This window comes from Scleropages formosus, chromosome 5, assembly GCF_900964775.1.
Source record: "Scleropages formosus chromosome 5, fSclFor1.1, whole genome shotgun sequence".
NCBI lineage: Eukaryota > Metazoa > Chordata > Actinopteri > Osteoglossiformes > Osteoglossidae > Scleropages > Scleropages formosus.
In genome coordinates, this window is record NC_041810.1 from 22,657,746 (window position 1) to 22,671,856 (window position 14,111).

Genomic DNA, 14,111 nt, shown 5'->3' on the forward strand with positions numbered 1-14,111 from the left:
TATGTAGTGTTGAGCCCACACACCTTATTTGCAAAGGAGACTTACACTGTTAGATAGACTACTTACACTGGGTCACTCCTCCATGCATCAGTGGAACACACTCTCTCTGTCACTCACACACTGTGGGGGAACCTGACCAGCATGTCTTTGAACTGTGGGAGGAAACCAGAGCACCCAGAGGAAACCCAGGCAGGCACAAGAACATAAACTCCACACGGACTGAGTGGGGATCGAACCCATGTCCTCTCACACCACCCAGGCGCTGTGAGACAGCAGCAGTACTCCCTGTGCCTCTGTACCGCCCCATATAGTATGGTTAGGTATAATTGTAAAGAACAGAGAGGTGTATTAAAAAAAGGTATAAAAAGCTCAACGTACTCTCCCAAGGGCCTGTATGAAGTGTTTGGTCAGACACATGAAAACAGAGACAAACTGGTGCCTGTAAGGTTCTTCGCTCAAATCCCGCTCTCTGCTGTGTTACCTTTGATTCCGTTACCTTACCCTGCATGGACGCAGAAAGAACACGTCCGTCCGTCCATCCATCCATCCATCTTCATTATCCATTTGTCCTGCTCCAGGTTGCAGGAGGTCCGGAGCCTCCAACACGCAAACTCCACACAGGTCGAGCCGAATCTGCACCGACACCCCACCCTATTTTTACTGTGCCACCACAGTAAAAAAAAATACCCTGCTGTATAAATGAATCACGCTGCAGTGTGTAAGAGACGCGGGGCGACAGGGGTTCCCGCAGACACACTTCCATCAGACTCGCTCAATGTGAGCTACGCACGTGTCGGAGGGAGGCCACCGTCACACTGCGCCCTGGGGGTTTTGTCCAGGGAGGAATTCCCTCCAGAAGATGCAAATGCAAGGAGCTCCACGACATTTTCAGTTTCGTTATTAACGTCTGATATGAAGGTTCCGTTCGCCGTTCTTTCGTCACTAATTCAAACCCATTGCAGGTGAAAGAAAGCGGCAGAAACCGAGCACAGGGGCGGCAGTAAAGTGTCAAGTCAGGTACATCTGCCCTTCCACTAGGTGGCAGCAAACTGCATTTTCAGTCACGACAAAAAACGTTAAATTCGAGCATGGTTTGAGTACGGTAGATTCTGATGCCGTAAACAGTGCCCAAATAATTAAAAAAAAAAAAAAAACAAACTAAATTATTGATGCGCAACCTTGAATCTCCAGTTGCAATGTTTTTGATTTTTTTCCCCATTATAAAGAAATCAGCGAAATCTAACAGTTTTTGACACCAAAATATGGCCTTGGCTTTATTTCACTACTTTTGGGGTATTTCATCAGTTTTTACACGTTTCATAAGTCAGCTGACAGAATGCCTGCCCCCGAGAGCTGAGGGAACAGGACACAGGGAGAAAGCGGCACGACTCCAAAGGACCGCGAGGACAGAGCGACGAAAGAAAGAAAGAAAGAAAAAGAAAGAAAAGCCTCGTCGTCCCTCTTGCTCCAGGACACCAAATACCATTTATTAGGGCTTTACAAAGACTACAAAATTTTCAGGATGACTTAAATCGCTGTCTCTGTCTATTTACATGATATGTTACATAGAAATGTACAAAATATAAACATTTAAGGACAATGTTTGAAAATAAAAACAGGACCGACACTCGGTGAAATGGGACGGGTCAAAGCGCCGGGTAGAGCAACGACGGAGCGGCTGAAACAGGGTACCGTACTTTTGTTCGCACGCGATCTGCCCGGCCGTGCTTCACTAGTTACGGCTCCCTGGAGGAGCGAATCGGCGTTAACGGCGTAAACCCCGGAATCGACCCAGCACGAGCCCGTCGGCCGTGAGGCGTGACCTTAGCACCACACGTTTGGCGCGAGAGGTATACCTTGGTCCCGGGTGTGCCGAGCGGAGGCGCGGGGGGAGCAGGAAGGGCGGGGGGAGAGATGCCAGCAAGTCGCCGGCAGAAAGCCGGATCGTCCCGAGGTTTGGCACCAGTGACTGCACGCGGGAGCAGTAAACCGCAGTCACGTCTCCTGCACTTGTGGTAGCACCGGTTGCCGGTCAACGCCGATCCCGCCTTCCTTCACCCCCCACACCCGGGCCCAACGGTGCACGGCTAAGCTGGAGTGACGACGAGTCCAGAAAGTCAACGGCTCCTTCTCAGTCGATGCACACGAGTACATTTACTCTGAGTTCTGCGGGAATTTCGCGCGACGGCTGCGTTGACGGGACCAACAGCTGGCGCGAGTAAGAGTAAGAGAGAGCGCGTGACCGTGGGCCGTCACACTGGACTCTCGCCGTGGACCTTTGTCCTCGTATCAGGGACGCAGCCGCTATTTTCTTTGGCGGAAGGTGCCGTTACTCTGGTGTCGCTGCCGTTTTTCAATCGGTGCGTCGACGGTTCATTTCCACGCGCCGCGGTATAAAGAGGTACAGCACGGTGCGGCATGCTCTCTTCCTCTGACCGCGTCTTTGACTGCAGGATGTGAGGAAACGTGACCGAAGCGGAACATGCGTTAGCAGGCGATGCGGCTCCGGCGAAGGCCGAACGCCCGACCGGCACAAGACAGCCGTCTACAACAGTTTCTTATTTTTTCCCTTTGCTTGCGCAAGAAGTGTAAAAAAATTGTCAGCGGTTAAGCGTGGCACGCGCGCGCACGCTCCGACGGGTGCAGTTTCTCGAGCTCTCGTGCGACGTGTCCTATTTACAGTTTCCTGGCGCCGTCGGAACCGCAAGCTTTCCGACGGGAAAGGAATTCGGTCGAACTTAAAACTACGTGAGCGACGTCACTCGGTCGCCCACAACGCGACGCACTTCACCTCCTACGCACCGCGGACTCGAACGAGGCGCTTTCGGCCCTTTCCCGCTTTGTGCTCCTGCTCGTCTTAAAACGGAAAGAAAAAAATGTGCTCCGCTAGTCAGTTCGCCCGCTCCCAGCCCCGTTACCCTTTATACACCGGTATTCCTACCATTCCCACCCTACCCTTACGTGGCCCTCGAGGCCGTGTTTTCTCGTACAGTTTTACCACGGTGAAATTACAAGTCGAGGCTGGCGGTCCCGGGGCATCGTGGGAAGGATCGTCCAGCATCTTCTCCGTCGCCCTCCTTGAGTGACGCACAAAAACACTTCCGCTGGGAGGACGGAGAGAGGTTCGCACCCGGTGCCCCTGATGCTCAAGGCACGGTCTCGCGGACCTGCGGTTCAGACGCCGCATCGCACCCCTCTAACACACGTGTGTTCATATGTTTAAGGCAGTGAGAAAGCACCGTTGTCACATTTGTTCCCTCCTTACATCAGACTCTTTGAGAAGCGTTTCAACAACAACAACAGTAATAATAATAATGATAATAAAATCAATCTCTATTCTCTCGCCGTTGAGCAGCTGCGTTGGCACACCGCCCTCCACACGCAACATAAACCCCAAACACACAGGATGAGTTCAACTGGGCACATGGCAGAGATGTCCAGTCGTCGGCGCCGTCCCGCATTTCACAGTAGCTGTTGTCCAGATGTTGCGTCGCTGAAGAGGCGGCGACATGTAAACCTCAGACTGGCGTAGTGACGTGCGCAGCCCCGCGGGGGTCGGCCGAGGTCCGCATCGGGCTACTGGTAACGCCCGTCTCCATAGCACCTCAGTAAACGGAACAAAATTAATATTTGCCCAGCAGACGTCCGTAGTGAAGAAACTCAAATTTAAATTCCAGTTTCCAGACACTATACACACGCACACGCACACACACACACGCACGTATTCCCACCGCACTCATCCTACACTTTGACACCAAGTGTCACAATGTGCCAGTAAATGCACTGAAACGTGAACTCAATCAACTCGATCTAAACGCAGTGTCCTCGTGGCCACGCGCGCCTTCCCCTTCTCTAACCCTAACCCGAACCCGAACCCGAACCCTTAACCCCTCGCTCCTAAGCCTTCCCGTCCCACTCCGGGGTGCAGCGCCACTGAGACGACTCTCCGGTCAAAACGGCACTCGGCTCCCCCCTCCTCGGAGACCCCCCCGTGGGGCTGCGCCCTTTACAGCGTGGACTCCATGGAGGAATCGTCGTGGCAGCTGGCACCTTCACCGTCACCGTCACAGCCCTGGGCGCTCGAGAAGTTGGCAGCCTCCTGCAGCCTCATCAGCATGGTCATCTGGAGCGGGAGAGGGGGCGGCGGCTTAGTGAAAGAAGCAGGAGCCCCGAGCCGGAGCGCTCGGAGGAGAAAACGTCCCGGGAACCCGTCGGCCTCACCAGCGGGTCGCCCTCGCTCTCGCTCTGAGACACCGGATTGGACGAGGCCCCCTCTTTGGCGCCGAAGCCGTCGTAGCCGACGTCCTCCGGCCGCAGCCGGAGGAGACCCTGCCAGTCGTGCTGCAGGGAGGCGGAGCTCCAGGGGTAGGTGTCCATCACCCACTTAGACGGGTCTTCCCACGCAGCCCTCTTGCCGTACAGCTGAAGACGGGACAGGAACACGGAGACGTAACATTTCGGAGGCTCTGGCGCCGAGAGCGAAACGGCTCCTGTCTCACGTCTCCAGGCTCACCTGTAACCCCTCCCTCACGGCTTCCAGCAGATATGGGACGAGAGAGTAGTTCCACAGGTCGGTGAACCAAACTCTGGCACTGTCTCCATCCATGGGGCAAGACAGGAAGAGCCGGGGACCTTTAAGGAAGCAACACCTTTCAGTATCAGTGCCCTGTCAGTGCCCGTACAGCCTGTCAATCAAATAGGCCCCTCCCCCGATCAGCGCGGTAAAGTAGCTCAGCGGAAAAACAACCAGCGTGTGACCTCATATTAAATGAGAATCCTAAATAAGGGGAATTTTATTCACAAAGATGACAATGTATTTTATAATATTTGCAATAAAAGTATTACTTCTAGCTTGTCTTTCAACGTTATGCTTTAATTGCCCAATATGCTAATTATGATCAATAACTGCTGTAAATGCAGTGCTCAGCAAAGAGAGACGCCCCATATCGCTTAGTCTTTACACGTAGATAACATGTGCAGTACAACTAGGATGTGAAAAGAGCTGTTTCTGTGGTGGTTTTTACCACAGTAAGTTCAAGCCAGTACTGCGGAACCAAGGTGTCTAATCAGGTACAGGACAGGGTACTGTTACCGTACCTGAAGATACTGCATCTTGTTAAAGCAGGCCACGTGTCCAGTATCGCTTCACTACACCATTAAAATTGACAGCTGGTAGTGTAGTCGTTGGAGCTGCTGTCTTTGCGGGTTTGATTCCCACCTCCAGCCGTAGTACCCTTGAGCAAGGTACTTACCCTAAATTGCACCTGTAAAATTACCCAGCTTTATAAATGGGTAAATAACTAAGGAATTTGACATTGCAAGTCACTTCCTAGAAAAGTGTCAACTAAATGAGCATATGTAAAATAAATGCCATTCTTTCAATTTAGAGATTCAGTACATCACTGTGGGGGGATGCGGTGGCACAGCGAGTTTGGCCTGCGCCTGCTCTCCGGTGGGTCCGGGGTTCGAGTCCCGCTTGGGGTGCCTTGCGACGGACTGGCGTCCCGTCCTGGGTGTGTCCCCTCCCCCTCCGGCCTTACGCCGTGTGCTGCTGGGTTGGGCTCCGGCTCGCCGCAGCCCCACTCAGGAGAAGCGGCTTCAGCCAATGTGTGTGTAAATCACTGATTTTTACACACGTGGCCCTCAGACCAGTTCACATTAATGATTAGTGCTGGACCCCCCTGAACTAAATAGTCTTTGACCATGACACGAAGGCTTTATTTACACTGCTATAAGGTGTATTTATTCCTAAGCTGTTTACATGACTGTGGCCATTGGCTCATGCACCCCGGGGGGGTTGGGCGGGTTCCCCATCACCCTCTGTTTAAAGCATCTCTGCTCCCCATGTTCAAGCCACCACCAATAAAAGCAGACAATTTTTCACCTTAAAATACACACACTTCCCACAATCATTTTAAAAACAGTCAGCTGTTACACGTTCGTAATTTATGTCCGTCGAAGCACTGAGGTTTGGATCCCACATCCTGCTGCAGGGTCCTTCCTCAAAGCAGTTACCCTGAATTGCTGCCGTAAAAATGACCTAGCTGCGTAAAAGGGAAAATCCTCGTAAGCAATTTACCGGGGTGTGTTGCTGCGGAGAACAGCATGAGCTCAAGGCTGAACATCCCTCTTACACGTGTGTACAGCGCACTCAAGTAAGATGACCGCTTGATGTGTGTGAACGTCACTCAACCGGTCAATTGTAAACGCAGAGTAATGTCGCCACGGGCCACCGGAGCAGGACTTCATCGAACGGGACCGCGTTTGCGCGAGAGATGTGCGCGCACGTATTGCGAAACCGCTCATCCCTGGAGGTTTCGAGTCAATCGACGGCGCTCGGACCCGACGGAGGCGATACCAACCAATGGTGACGTCAGAAGAGCTGTGCGCCTCCAAGAAGCTGTTGAGATGCTGCCAGGTCTTTGGGATCCAGTCCACGATCTTGATGAGGTCGTTGCTGCGCACGTTTTTTTCGATTTCGGTCTCGATGAGCTTCCTCCGCAGGTAGCGGCCCAGGAAGCCCTTCACCGGCTCTGTGTGGTTGGCGCACAGCACCCATCTGCCGAGAAGGATAACGGGGACAATCAGGTGCACGTTTTACATACACGTAATTACTATACAGGGGCGGTAATTCCCGTGTTCCACCCATGATGCACCGCTCTTCCAGAAGGAGTGCAAGAAGCTTTACTGCAGACACGTTTCTTCAACTCCTCCGTTTTTCAAAGCCTTTGATTCCCTCTTTTCATTTTTCTCTCATTATTCTAGGGCTCAAAACCCGTTGTGTTGATTGTGCTTTGTGAATAAATCACTTCCCTTTTTTGTCTTCCCGACTGTTGGCGCCTAAACACTGCATCTGCTATGTGTGCGTGTGTGTGTGTGTGTGTGTGTGTGTGGGGGGGGGGGGGGGGGGCTCTGCTCACCCACAAGTCCTCACTTGGTGATGTAATTTTCTTGACTGGTTGTCACTTCTAATCCTTGCAATAGGGTCACTTTTGACCTCCTGGGATCTACATGTTCCCACCATGTGAGCTGGACAAGACACCGGGTGATTTCCTGTGACTGGAGTCTTTTGCAGGAAACCCTCTGGAGGTCTATCAGCAGTGCGCGGTGCACAAAAAATGCTTCACAGCGAACAAAGCATGTAATTTACTCATAAAATATAAGTACCGTCTCACCCCATTACTGCTTTATCTGTCCATTTGGGCCCATTACTGTCCTCAATCAGCCATGTAAATGAGTGTTTTCCGCGCACACCCACACACACACACACACACACAGCTTTTAATCTTTCTACGCCAAAGGGAACTGCACTGCGTTAAGACGGCGCACTAAGAATGCTTTTCACACAAAGGTGTAAAGGAAAAACAGCGCAACTGTTACGGATTTACAATCTATGAACACGTTTAGGGTGAAACGTGAACTACGGTGACAAGAACAGAAATTAATCCATACGTTGAAGACGTTACATCCTTACTCAAAGTTTAGCCCACATCCAGCATTCTGAGAGAAAAATCTGAGGTTCGACTGAGCCCGCTGAGAATAACTGTCATGAATATACGCAGACACCCCCCTACCCCCGTATTCTGGGATACGGCGACGGAGGCCGAAGCACACCTGAAATTGTGGTGGAGCTCCAGGTTGGGTGAACAGGACGCCCCTTGGCTCATGGTCCCAATGACGTAGGGGCTAAAAAGATACGATGGCAGTAAAGGCAATTCAACAAACGACTCAGCAATTACAGGTAAGGGAGCGCTAATGAAGATGACTCAGCAAATGCACGTAAGTTTTACAATCAAGGTTCTCGTCACTTTAAATCCCAGCGTTAGTCCTGGGAAATAATGATGTCTGTTGAAATGTCTAGACACGGGAATTGTGCACCACTCATAGCATTATACATTATTACTAGAGCCAAAGGTCAAAATCACTGCGTCTTAAGGAGAAAACAATGAACGATTTATCATCATCATCATCATCATCATCATCATCATCATCATCAACACCTTCCCACCCCTCTTGGGGCACAGGCTGCCAACAAGGGCTCTCCAGGCATCTCTGCCCTGTGCTTTCTTCTCTATCTGGCTCCAGGTGTATCCTAGCATCCTGGTGTCAGCTTCAAGATCCCTGGGCCAGATGTCGCGCGGTCACACCCTTCTTCTCTTTCCCCAGGGGTTCCAGGTCAGCACCTATCTCGTGATACTGGTTTTCAGTTTTCAGTTTGCACAGAGTATGGCCAATCCACCTCCACCTTCTTTTCAGTATTTCCTCCTGAATTTTAGTTTGGTTTGTTCTTTCCCAAAGTTCCATGTTGCTAACGGTGTCTGACCAGCAGATCTGGAGGATTCTTCTCAGACAGGTATTCGTAAAGGTTTGTATTTTTTTTTTTCCTGGTGGCCACTCTTGTTCTCCAAGTTTCTGCTCCATACAAAAGAACAGACTTGACATTTGAGTTGGAAATCCTGACCTTCGTGTGGAGTGCTAATTGTTTTAACTTCCACATGTTCTTCAGATACAGGAAAGCTGTTCTTGCTCTGCAAATTCTAGATCTGACGTCCGCGTACGATTTATAAGAGAGCGGAATGACCGCAAGCTGTCTGCGGGCACAACACACTCACCACCTGTTGTACTTGCAGTTGAGGAAGCCGTTGAAGATGTCGCTCAGGGATCCTACGTGGTGGAGGTTGTCCAGGATGACCACGGTGGGGACCTCCGTGTCGCTGTCCTCTGAGTTACACTGCTCTGCCAGGGTGGACAAGTACTGCCGCAGATCCTGAGCAGAAAAGTAAACGCGCAAAGTGTCCGACTGACTGAGTGACCCTGGTCTACGAACGCAGCCTTGGTGAAACTCGAAAGCGTACGCGACCTGCTGTTTTGGTTCCGCAGACATCGCACAAAGATAAACACAAAGGGAGAAGAAAAAATGTGTACACTTGTGCTACTTCTATTTCTGGAAGAGATGGGAAGCACTGGGTGTTTTCATAAGCATGTTGAGATGACATCAGATGACAGGGTGCACATGCTACCTTGCTGGACTGCTGGTCCACATTGAAGCATGCCAGGCTGCTCTCTGTGACCTCTAGGCCCGACTTGGCCACGATGTACTGGGCCAGCTTGCTGGCCAGGAAGGACTTCCCGGTGCCGCTGGGTCCGGACAGGATGATGCGCCGGTGCTCCACCAGCAGGTTGAGGTACCGCTGGATGATGCTCTTGGGGATGAGTGTGTCGAAGGCCAGTCCATCGATACTGTTCTCCTTGACGCCTGGGCAAGAACGCAAACGGGACCCGAAGTAAGACTAGTGATGGAGTCAGTCATGTGCCACCTGGCACTGCACCTGTGCTCAGCCTGTGAAAAAGGAGCACCGTTCAGTGAACAGAGGGCATCCCCACGTGCAAACATCTTTAGCCAGAGGCCAAAACAGCCCCTTCCCTCAGGTGTCTACGAAGCAACCGAGTGACAGAACGGGACAGGATCCCCGCTAACGACGATCGCCAGCAAGAAACGGACCACCGCCAACCAACGCAGGATCGTGTCAAAGTGACTTTACCGCTCCTGCCTCACATTGCCTCAGCAGTGCCTGTCCTGCAGTGACAGGGGGTCTTTACCTTTGAGGCTTACGATGATGGTGTTGTTGTCCCCCACCAAGTAACCGCAGGGCAGCAGCTCAGGCAGCTCCGAGCCGTGGCAACGCACCACGTCCCCCAGGCGGTAGCGCACGATGCTGTCCGAGCCGAGGCCCAAGCTGGTGAGAGGGTCCAGGCGGAAGACGTACTCCTGCCAGAGACGCAGCGAGACTGAGGATCAGGTGTCCAAACGTCTCACGTTGCTCACTTGCTAACTTTCCCTCATTAACACTGATGTTATTTTTTCGTTATTCTTTTGTTGTTTTTGTTTGAGCTTTATTTTAGAAAATTTCCACGGCAGGATATTTAATCTTGTTAATGCACCCTCCCCCCCGGTGGTGTAGAGCGTGAACATTCACGGTACCAATTTGAGCACCTGAGAGGATTGCAGCTCCCGTCCTCTGAGTGCCGCAGGAAATAATACCCTGCAGTACTACAGTATTATAACAGAGGTTCACTCCCAGTGAGTATTTTACCACAGTTTTCATGATTAATGTTTAGTTGCGGGGGGCGCGGTGGCACAGTGGGTTGGACCGGGACCTGCACTCCGGTGGGTATGGGGTTTGAGTCCAGCTTGGGGTGCCTTGCAACGGACTGGCATCCCGTCTTGGGTGTGTCCCCTCTCCCTCCAGCCTTACGCCCTGTGCTGCCGGGTTAGGCTCTGGCTCCCCGCGACCCCGCATGGGACAGGCGGTTTCAGATGATGTGTGCGTGTGTGTGGTTAGTTGCTCCACTGCAGGGGAGAGCTTATGGGCCGGAACAAAGGGCCGAGTTCCGGAAAGCAGTAAAGCACCTGCGAGGAAGGCGTGGTGCTTTACCTTGAAGAGGCGCCGGATAACTCCATCCAACACGTCCCACTTGGTCTTTCCACTGACCCCAATGGACCCAATGAGGTATTCCTGGCTCTTGAAATCCTGAAGCAGAACACACAATGCGCTTTTCTGCATCACGACCGTTGCACTCACCTGGAGCTCATCAATAACCATACTGTGATGAACAGTGTTTTTCCCATGTAGCTCAGTCACCTTGGTTCTGTTGGCGCTGTTGTTCATGGTCACCACGATTCGCACGCTGCGTCCCTCCTTGCGCAAATTGCCTTCGTACCCATCATCCAGGAGAATATCTGCAAGAGCAGAACCAGAACCAGTGAGTTTTGAGGGAAAATCGCTCAAAATGTGGTCGTCCGAAACACCCGTGGGACACGTCACCCCAGCAGACAACATTATGACTCCAAAACAAAGTACTACTAACACATGACTGACCACCAGATTGTACACATTACAACCAGATATTGGACACATTTACTCATTTATTTGACACTTTTCTCCAACGTGACTTGCAATCTAAGTGACCTTATAATTATTTACCCATTCATAGATCTGGGTCATTTAACTGGAGCAATTTAGGCTAAGTACCCTGCTCAGGGGTACTACAGCTAGAGGTGGGATTTGATCCTGCAACCTTTGGCACCAAAGGCAGAAGCTCTAAGCAATAGGCTACCAGTTGCCCCTTTAATCCATCACTAGCAATACATTCAGATCGTTAAACTTCTAAAAACATCCTCGATTAAAAACGATAATTGCGCATCTTATTCCAACGGGGTTTTCAGTGGAACCTCCTCGGAAGCTCAAAGAGAACATTTCCCAGGAGACAACGAGCAACTTGTCGAGAAGTCGTCATTACGGCTACAGCGCGAGCGCGGACCCTGCTGCCAGAGGGAGGGCACGTCTGACGATCCGTCGCTTGCCTTTTTACGAGGAGCGGAGCGCTCGGAACCGCCTCTCGGAGTTCCTCCCTCCCCGTGAAACTGGGACGTAAACGAGTTGCTCTCGCGGGGTGAAGCGGTAAAGGTCGGGCTACGTGGTTTAACTGACCCCGTCGGCTGCGCAAGCGCCACTTCACCTCGGAAAGTCTGCTCGAGATGATGTTTTGAAAACGCGTATCTTCGAGTACAACGAGTGTGAAGAGCGTAAATTGGTTTCAAGTGGAACCTGGATTAGAAGAGGTGACGCGATGTTTCGCATGTTCTCGCACGCTCCGGCGACAACGGGGGGCTCTCGCTGACACTACTGCCGGGTGTCCTTCCCGTCCGCGGCACAGCTCAATGTTTCGGGTGCTTTCTTACCGGACATAATGGTGTCAGCGATGTTGAGGTTGTTCAACGAGAGTCCCAGCGACTGACGCGAGGAGGACGAGGAGGTGCTGGAAGTCTCCGAGGGGGGGCGGGCAGTTTTGGCCGGGGTGGCTACGGGGGTGTTGCTTCCCGTGGACTTGAGCCGGTCGTTCTCCGCCTTCAGGAGCTCAATTTCGTTCTGCGAAGGGACAGACACTTTCTTCAGACAGCGAACCAACACAGACAGGAAACTGGGGACAGCAGCAGCCTACAGGGAGACCAAGTGGAGAAAGAAGATGGAAAAAAAGGACTTGATAATCTCATCTTTTACACACCACATGTCACGATGGGAAATAAGCAACGCTGCCACTGTAGCGGAGTTCCTTCGTCTTTACAGAACCCTACGTTTCCGGGCCCGAAAGAGCGCGTGAACAGGACAGGCTGCATTAACAGTTCTGACGTGTTTTTATTTTAACTCGGAATGTCTGCTTTTCTCCGCTCTCTTTTCCCGTTACAGGACCAGCCGGCCGTGCTTTAGCCCTGCGCCTTTTTCAAAGCTCCGCTGCGGCACTGAGCCGAAATCCAGTTCAAGGCCGAGTCCAAACGCGACCGATTCTGACCGGGGAGCGGAAAAGGGGGGACCGGACTAGCAGACTGTTCAGGACCACGAGCTGAACTGGGCCATGATGACGTATCAATGTTTTGTGACCAAAAATTATAAACTCTTTTTTTTTTTTTTTTTTTTTACTACTATAAAGAAACACCAATTTTAGTGACTCTTAAATATCAGCTAGTGAGTGTGCTAATGCGATACAAATTAAAACCCACAATTTCCTTTATAATTAAAGGCAAAAATCTTACTTTTTCTCAATTAAATCTATGTAATGTAATATAATCTGAGTCCATGTAACCTTTCCAGCAAGTCTACCTGGTACCTTAGAACAGGACCGGACCGAACAGGAGACTAGGTCAAGGTGGATTACTTTAATTTTCACTTATTTAAGATTTTTCTGGAACATTATTACGGTTCCAGGGCTTATGTCCCTTCTGACAGCAGCAGGTTTATCTTCCATATGAAGGAGGGAAACACTCCATCGATATCGCCTCTGCAGCGGACCGGTCTCTTAGAACGTCGCATTTATTAAACTCGGCAGGAATGCGAAACGGCACGGCTCAGGGACGACACTACTTTACGAACAGAAGAGCGCGTGTGTGCGTGCGCACATTTGAACTTCAATATCTTTATATTAAAAACAAAATAACATTTGGATGCAAAGGGGTAATCCCCGCTGACTGCAATGACGGCAAATATGCACTCGGCCTCCTACAAAACTCACGCGGGAACCAACGTATAGAAATTCATTTGAAAATGCAATGATGTCTCCAGCTATAAAAAGATTCTGGGAGATACGGACTGCTCGCGATGAAGCAACACCAAGTAATAATGGAACGGTAAAGTATACCGTGTTACTGGCTTCATATGCAGCATCCCTAGTCACTCTTACTACAGATCTTAGCGCTAAGCAAGACGGAAGTGCGTAGGTGGGGTGGGGGGGTGTTTTCAAGAGAGATGAGAAGTTCACCTGAGCAGAAAGTGTTATTAATATACCTGTTTTCACACATCTCACAGGTCACGAGGAGGTGTAAGTCGTGCGATTTTAATATTTTCGTTTATATTGCGAACCTCGATTAGAAAAGCCACAAAGTGTAAAAGTAGTTGTCAGCAGCACCCGGCGAGTGCGAATACGCGCATCCTACGGCGGGTCGGCGGGTACGACAGCGTGTTGCAGACCTGCATGCGGTTCATGGCCTCGCGGATCTGGTCCAGATGGTGGGCGGAGCTCAGCGCCTCCAGGCGGATGTCCGTCAGCTTCAGCTCCTTTTCCCGCAGCTCATTCTTGAGCTGCAGAATGATCTCGGCCTCTGCCTCGGTACATTCGCAGAGGCTGGAGGGAGGGGAGGGGTGCAGAGTTGACCTCGGGCCACGCAGCCTGAGCACGTCGCAACAGAACCGACGCTGCCGGGGGCACGTCGAGTTCCATTTGTGAGTGAACATGAGTCACTGAACACCGGGCCCAGCGGAGTTGCTCACTGCACACACCAGGCCTTGGCTGATTGCTTCCGATTCCACACACTGACCGCACGATTCCACATGCATTTATCGTATGATTCCACACACACAGACTGCATGCTACCAAACACACCGATTAATGCCACACACACCGATGATATGCCCGTATTAATTAATTCTCAAACAAGCGTGGAAGCGGGCAGTTCGCACCTTGCTACAAGTCGGTACGAATAAGGTAAATCCACGCCAGACGTGGCCGTCAACCACGGCGAGATTACAGCCACGGCTATTACAGGGCTGTCAATCAAA

The 14,111-nt window shown here is 51.3% G+C and overlaps 1 protein-coding gene across 4 annotated transcripts in view; it reads right to left on the reverse strand.

The window, feature by feature from the left end:
* Positions 1-1,184: 1,184 nt before the first annotated feature.
* Positions 1,185-14,111, reverse strand: part of LOC108942194 (neuron navigator 3-like) — a 207,489-nt gene continuing 194,562 nt past the window's right edge. For all 4 annotated transcript variants that reach the window (XM_029252127.1, XM_029252128.1, XM_018765340.2 and 1 more), the window contains 12 exons: positions 13,524-13,677; positions 11,744-11,930; positions 10,644-10,741; positions 10,437-10,532; positions 9,601-9,769; positions 9,021-9,256; positions 8,613-8,767; positions 7,615-7,686; positions 6,363-6,559; positions 4,514-4,632; positions 4,222-4,422; positions 1,185-4,123 (listed from right to left, as the gene is read on the reverse strand). In XM_029252127.1, coding sequence (XP_029107960.1) covers positions 4,007-4,123; positions 4,222-4,422; positions 4,514-4,632; positions 6,363-6,559; positions 7,615-7,686; positions 8,613-8,767; positions 9,021-9,256; positions 9,601-9,769; positions 10,437-10,532; positions 10,644-10,741; positions 11,744-11,930; positions 13,524-13,677 — 1,801 coding nt within the window. In that variant the 3' untranslated portion in view covers positions 1,185-4,006. The remainder of the gene's footprint in view (positions 4,124-4,221; positions 4,423-4,513; positions 4,633-6,362; positions 6,560-7,614; positions 7,687-8,612; positions 8,768-9,020; positions 9,257-9,600; positions 9,770-10,436; positions 10,533-10,643; positions 10,742-11,743; positions 11,931-13,523; positions 13,678-14,111) is intronic.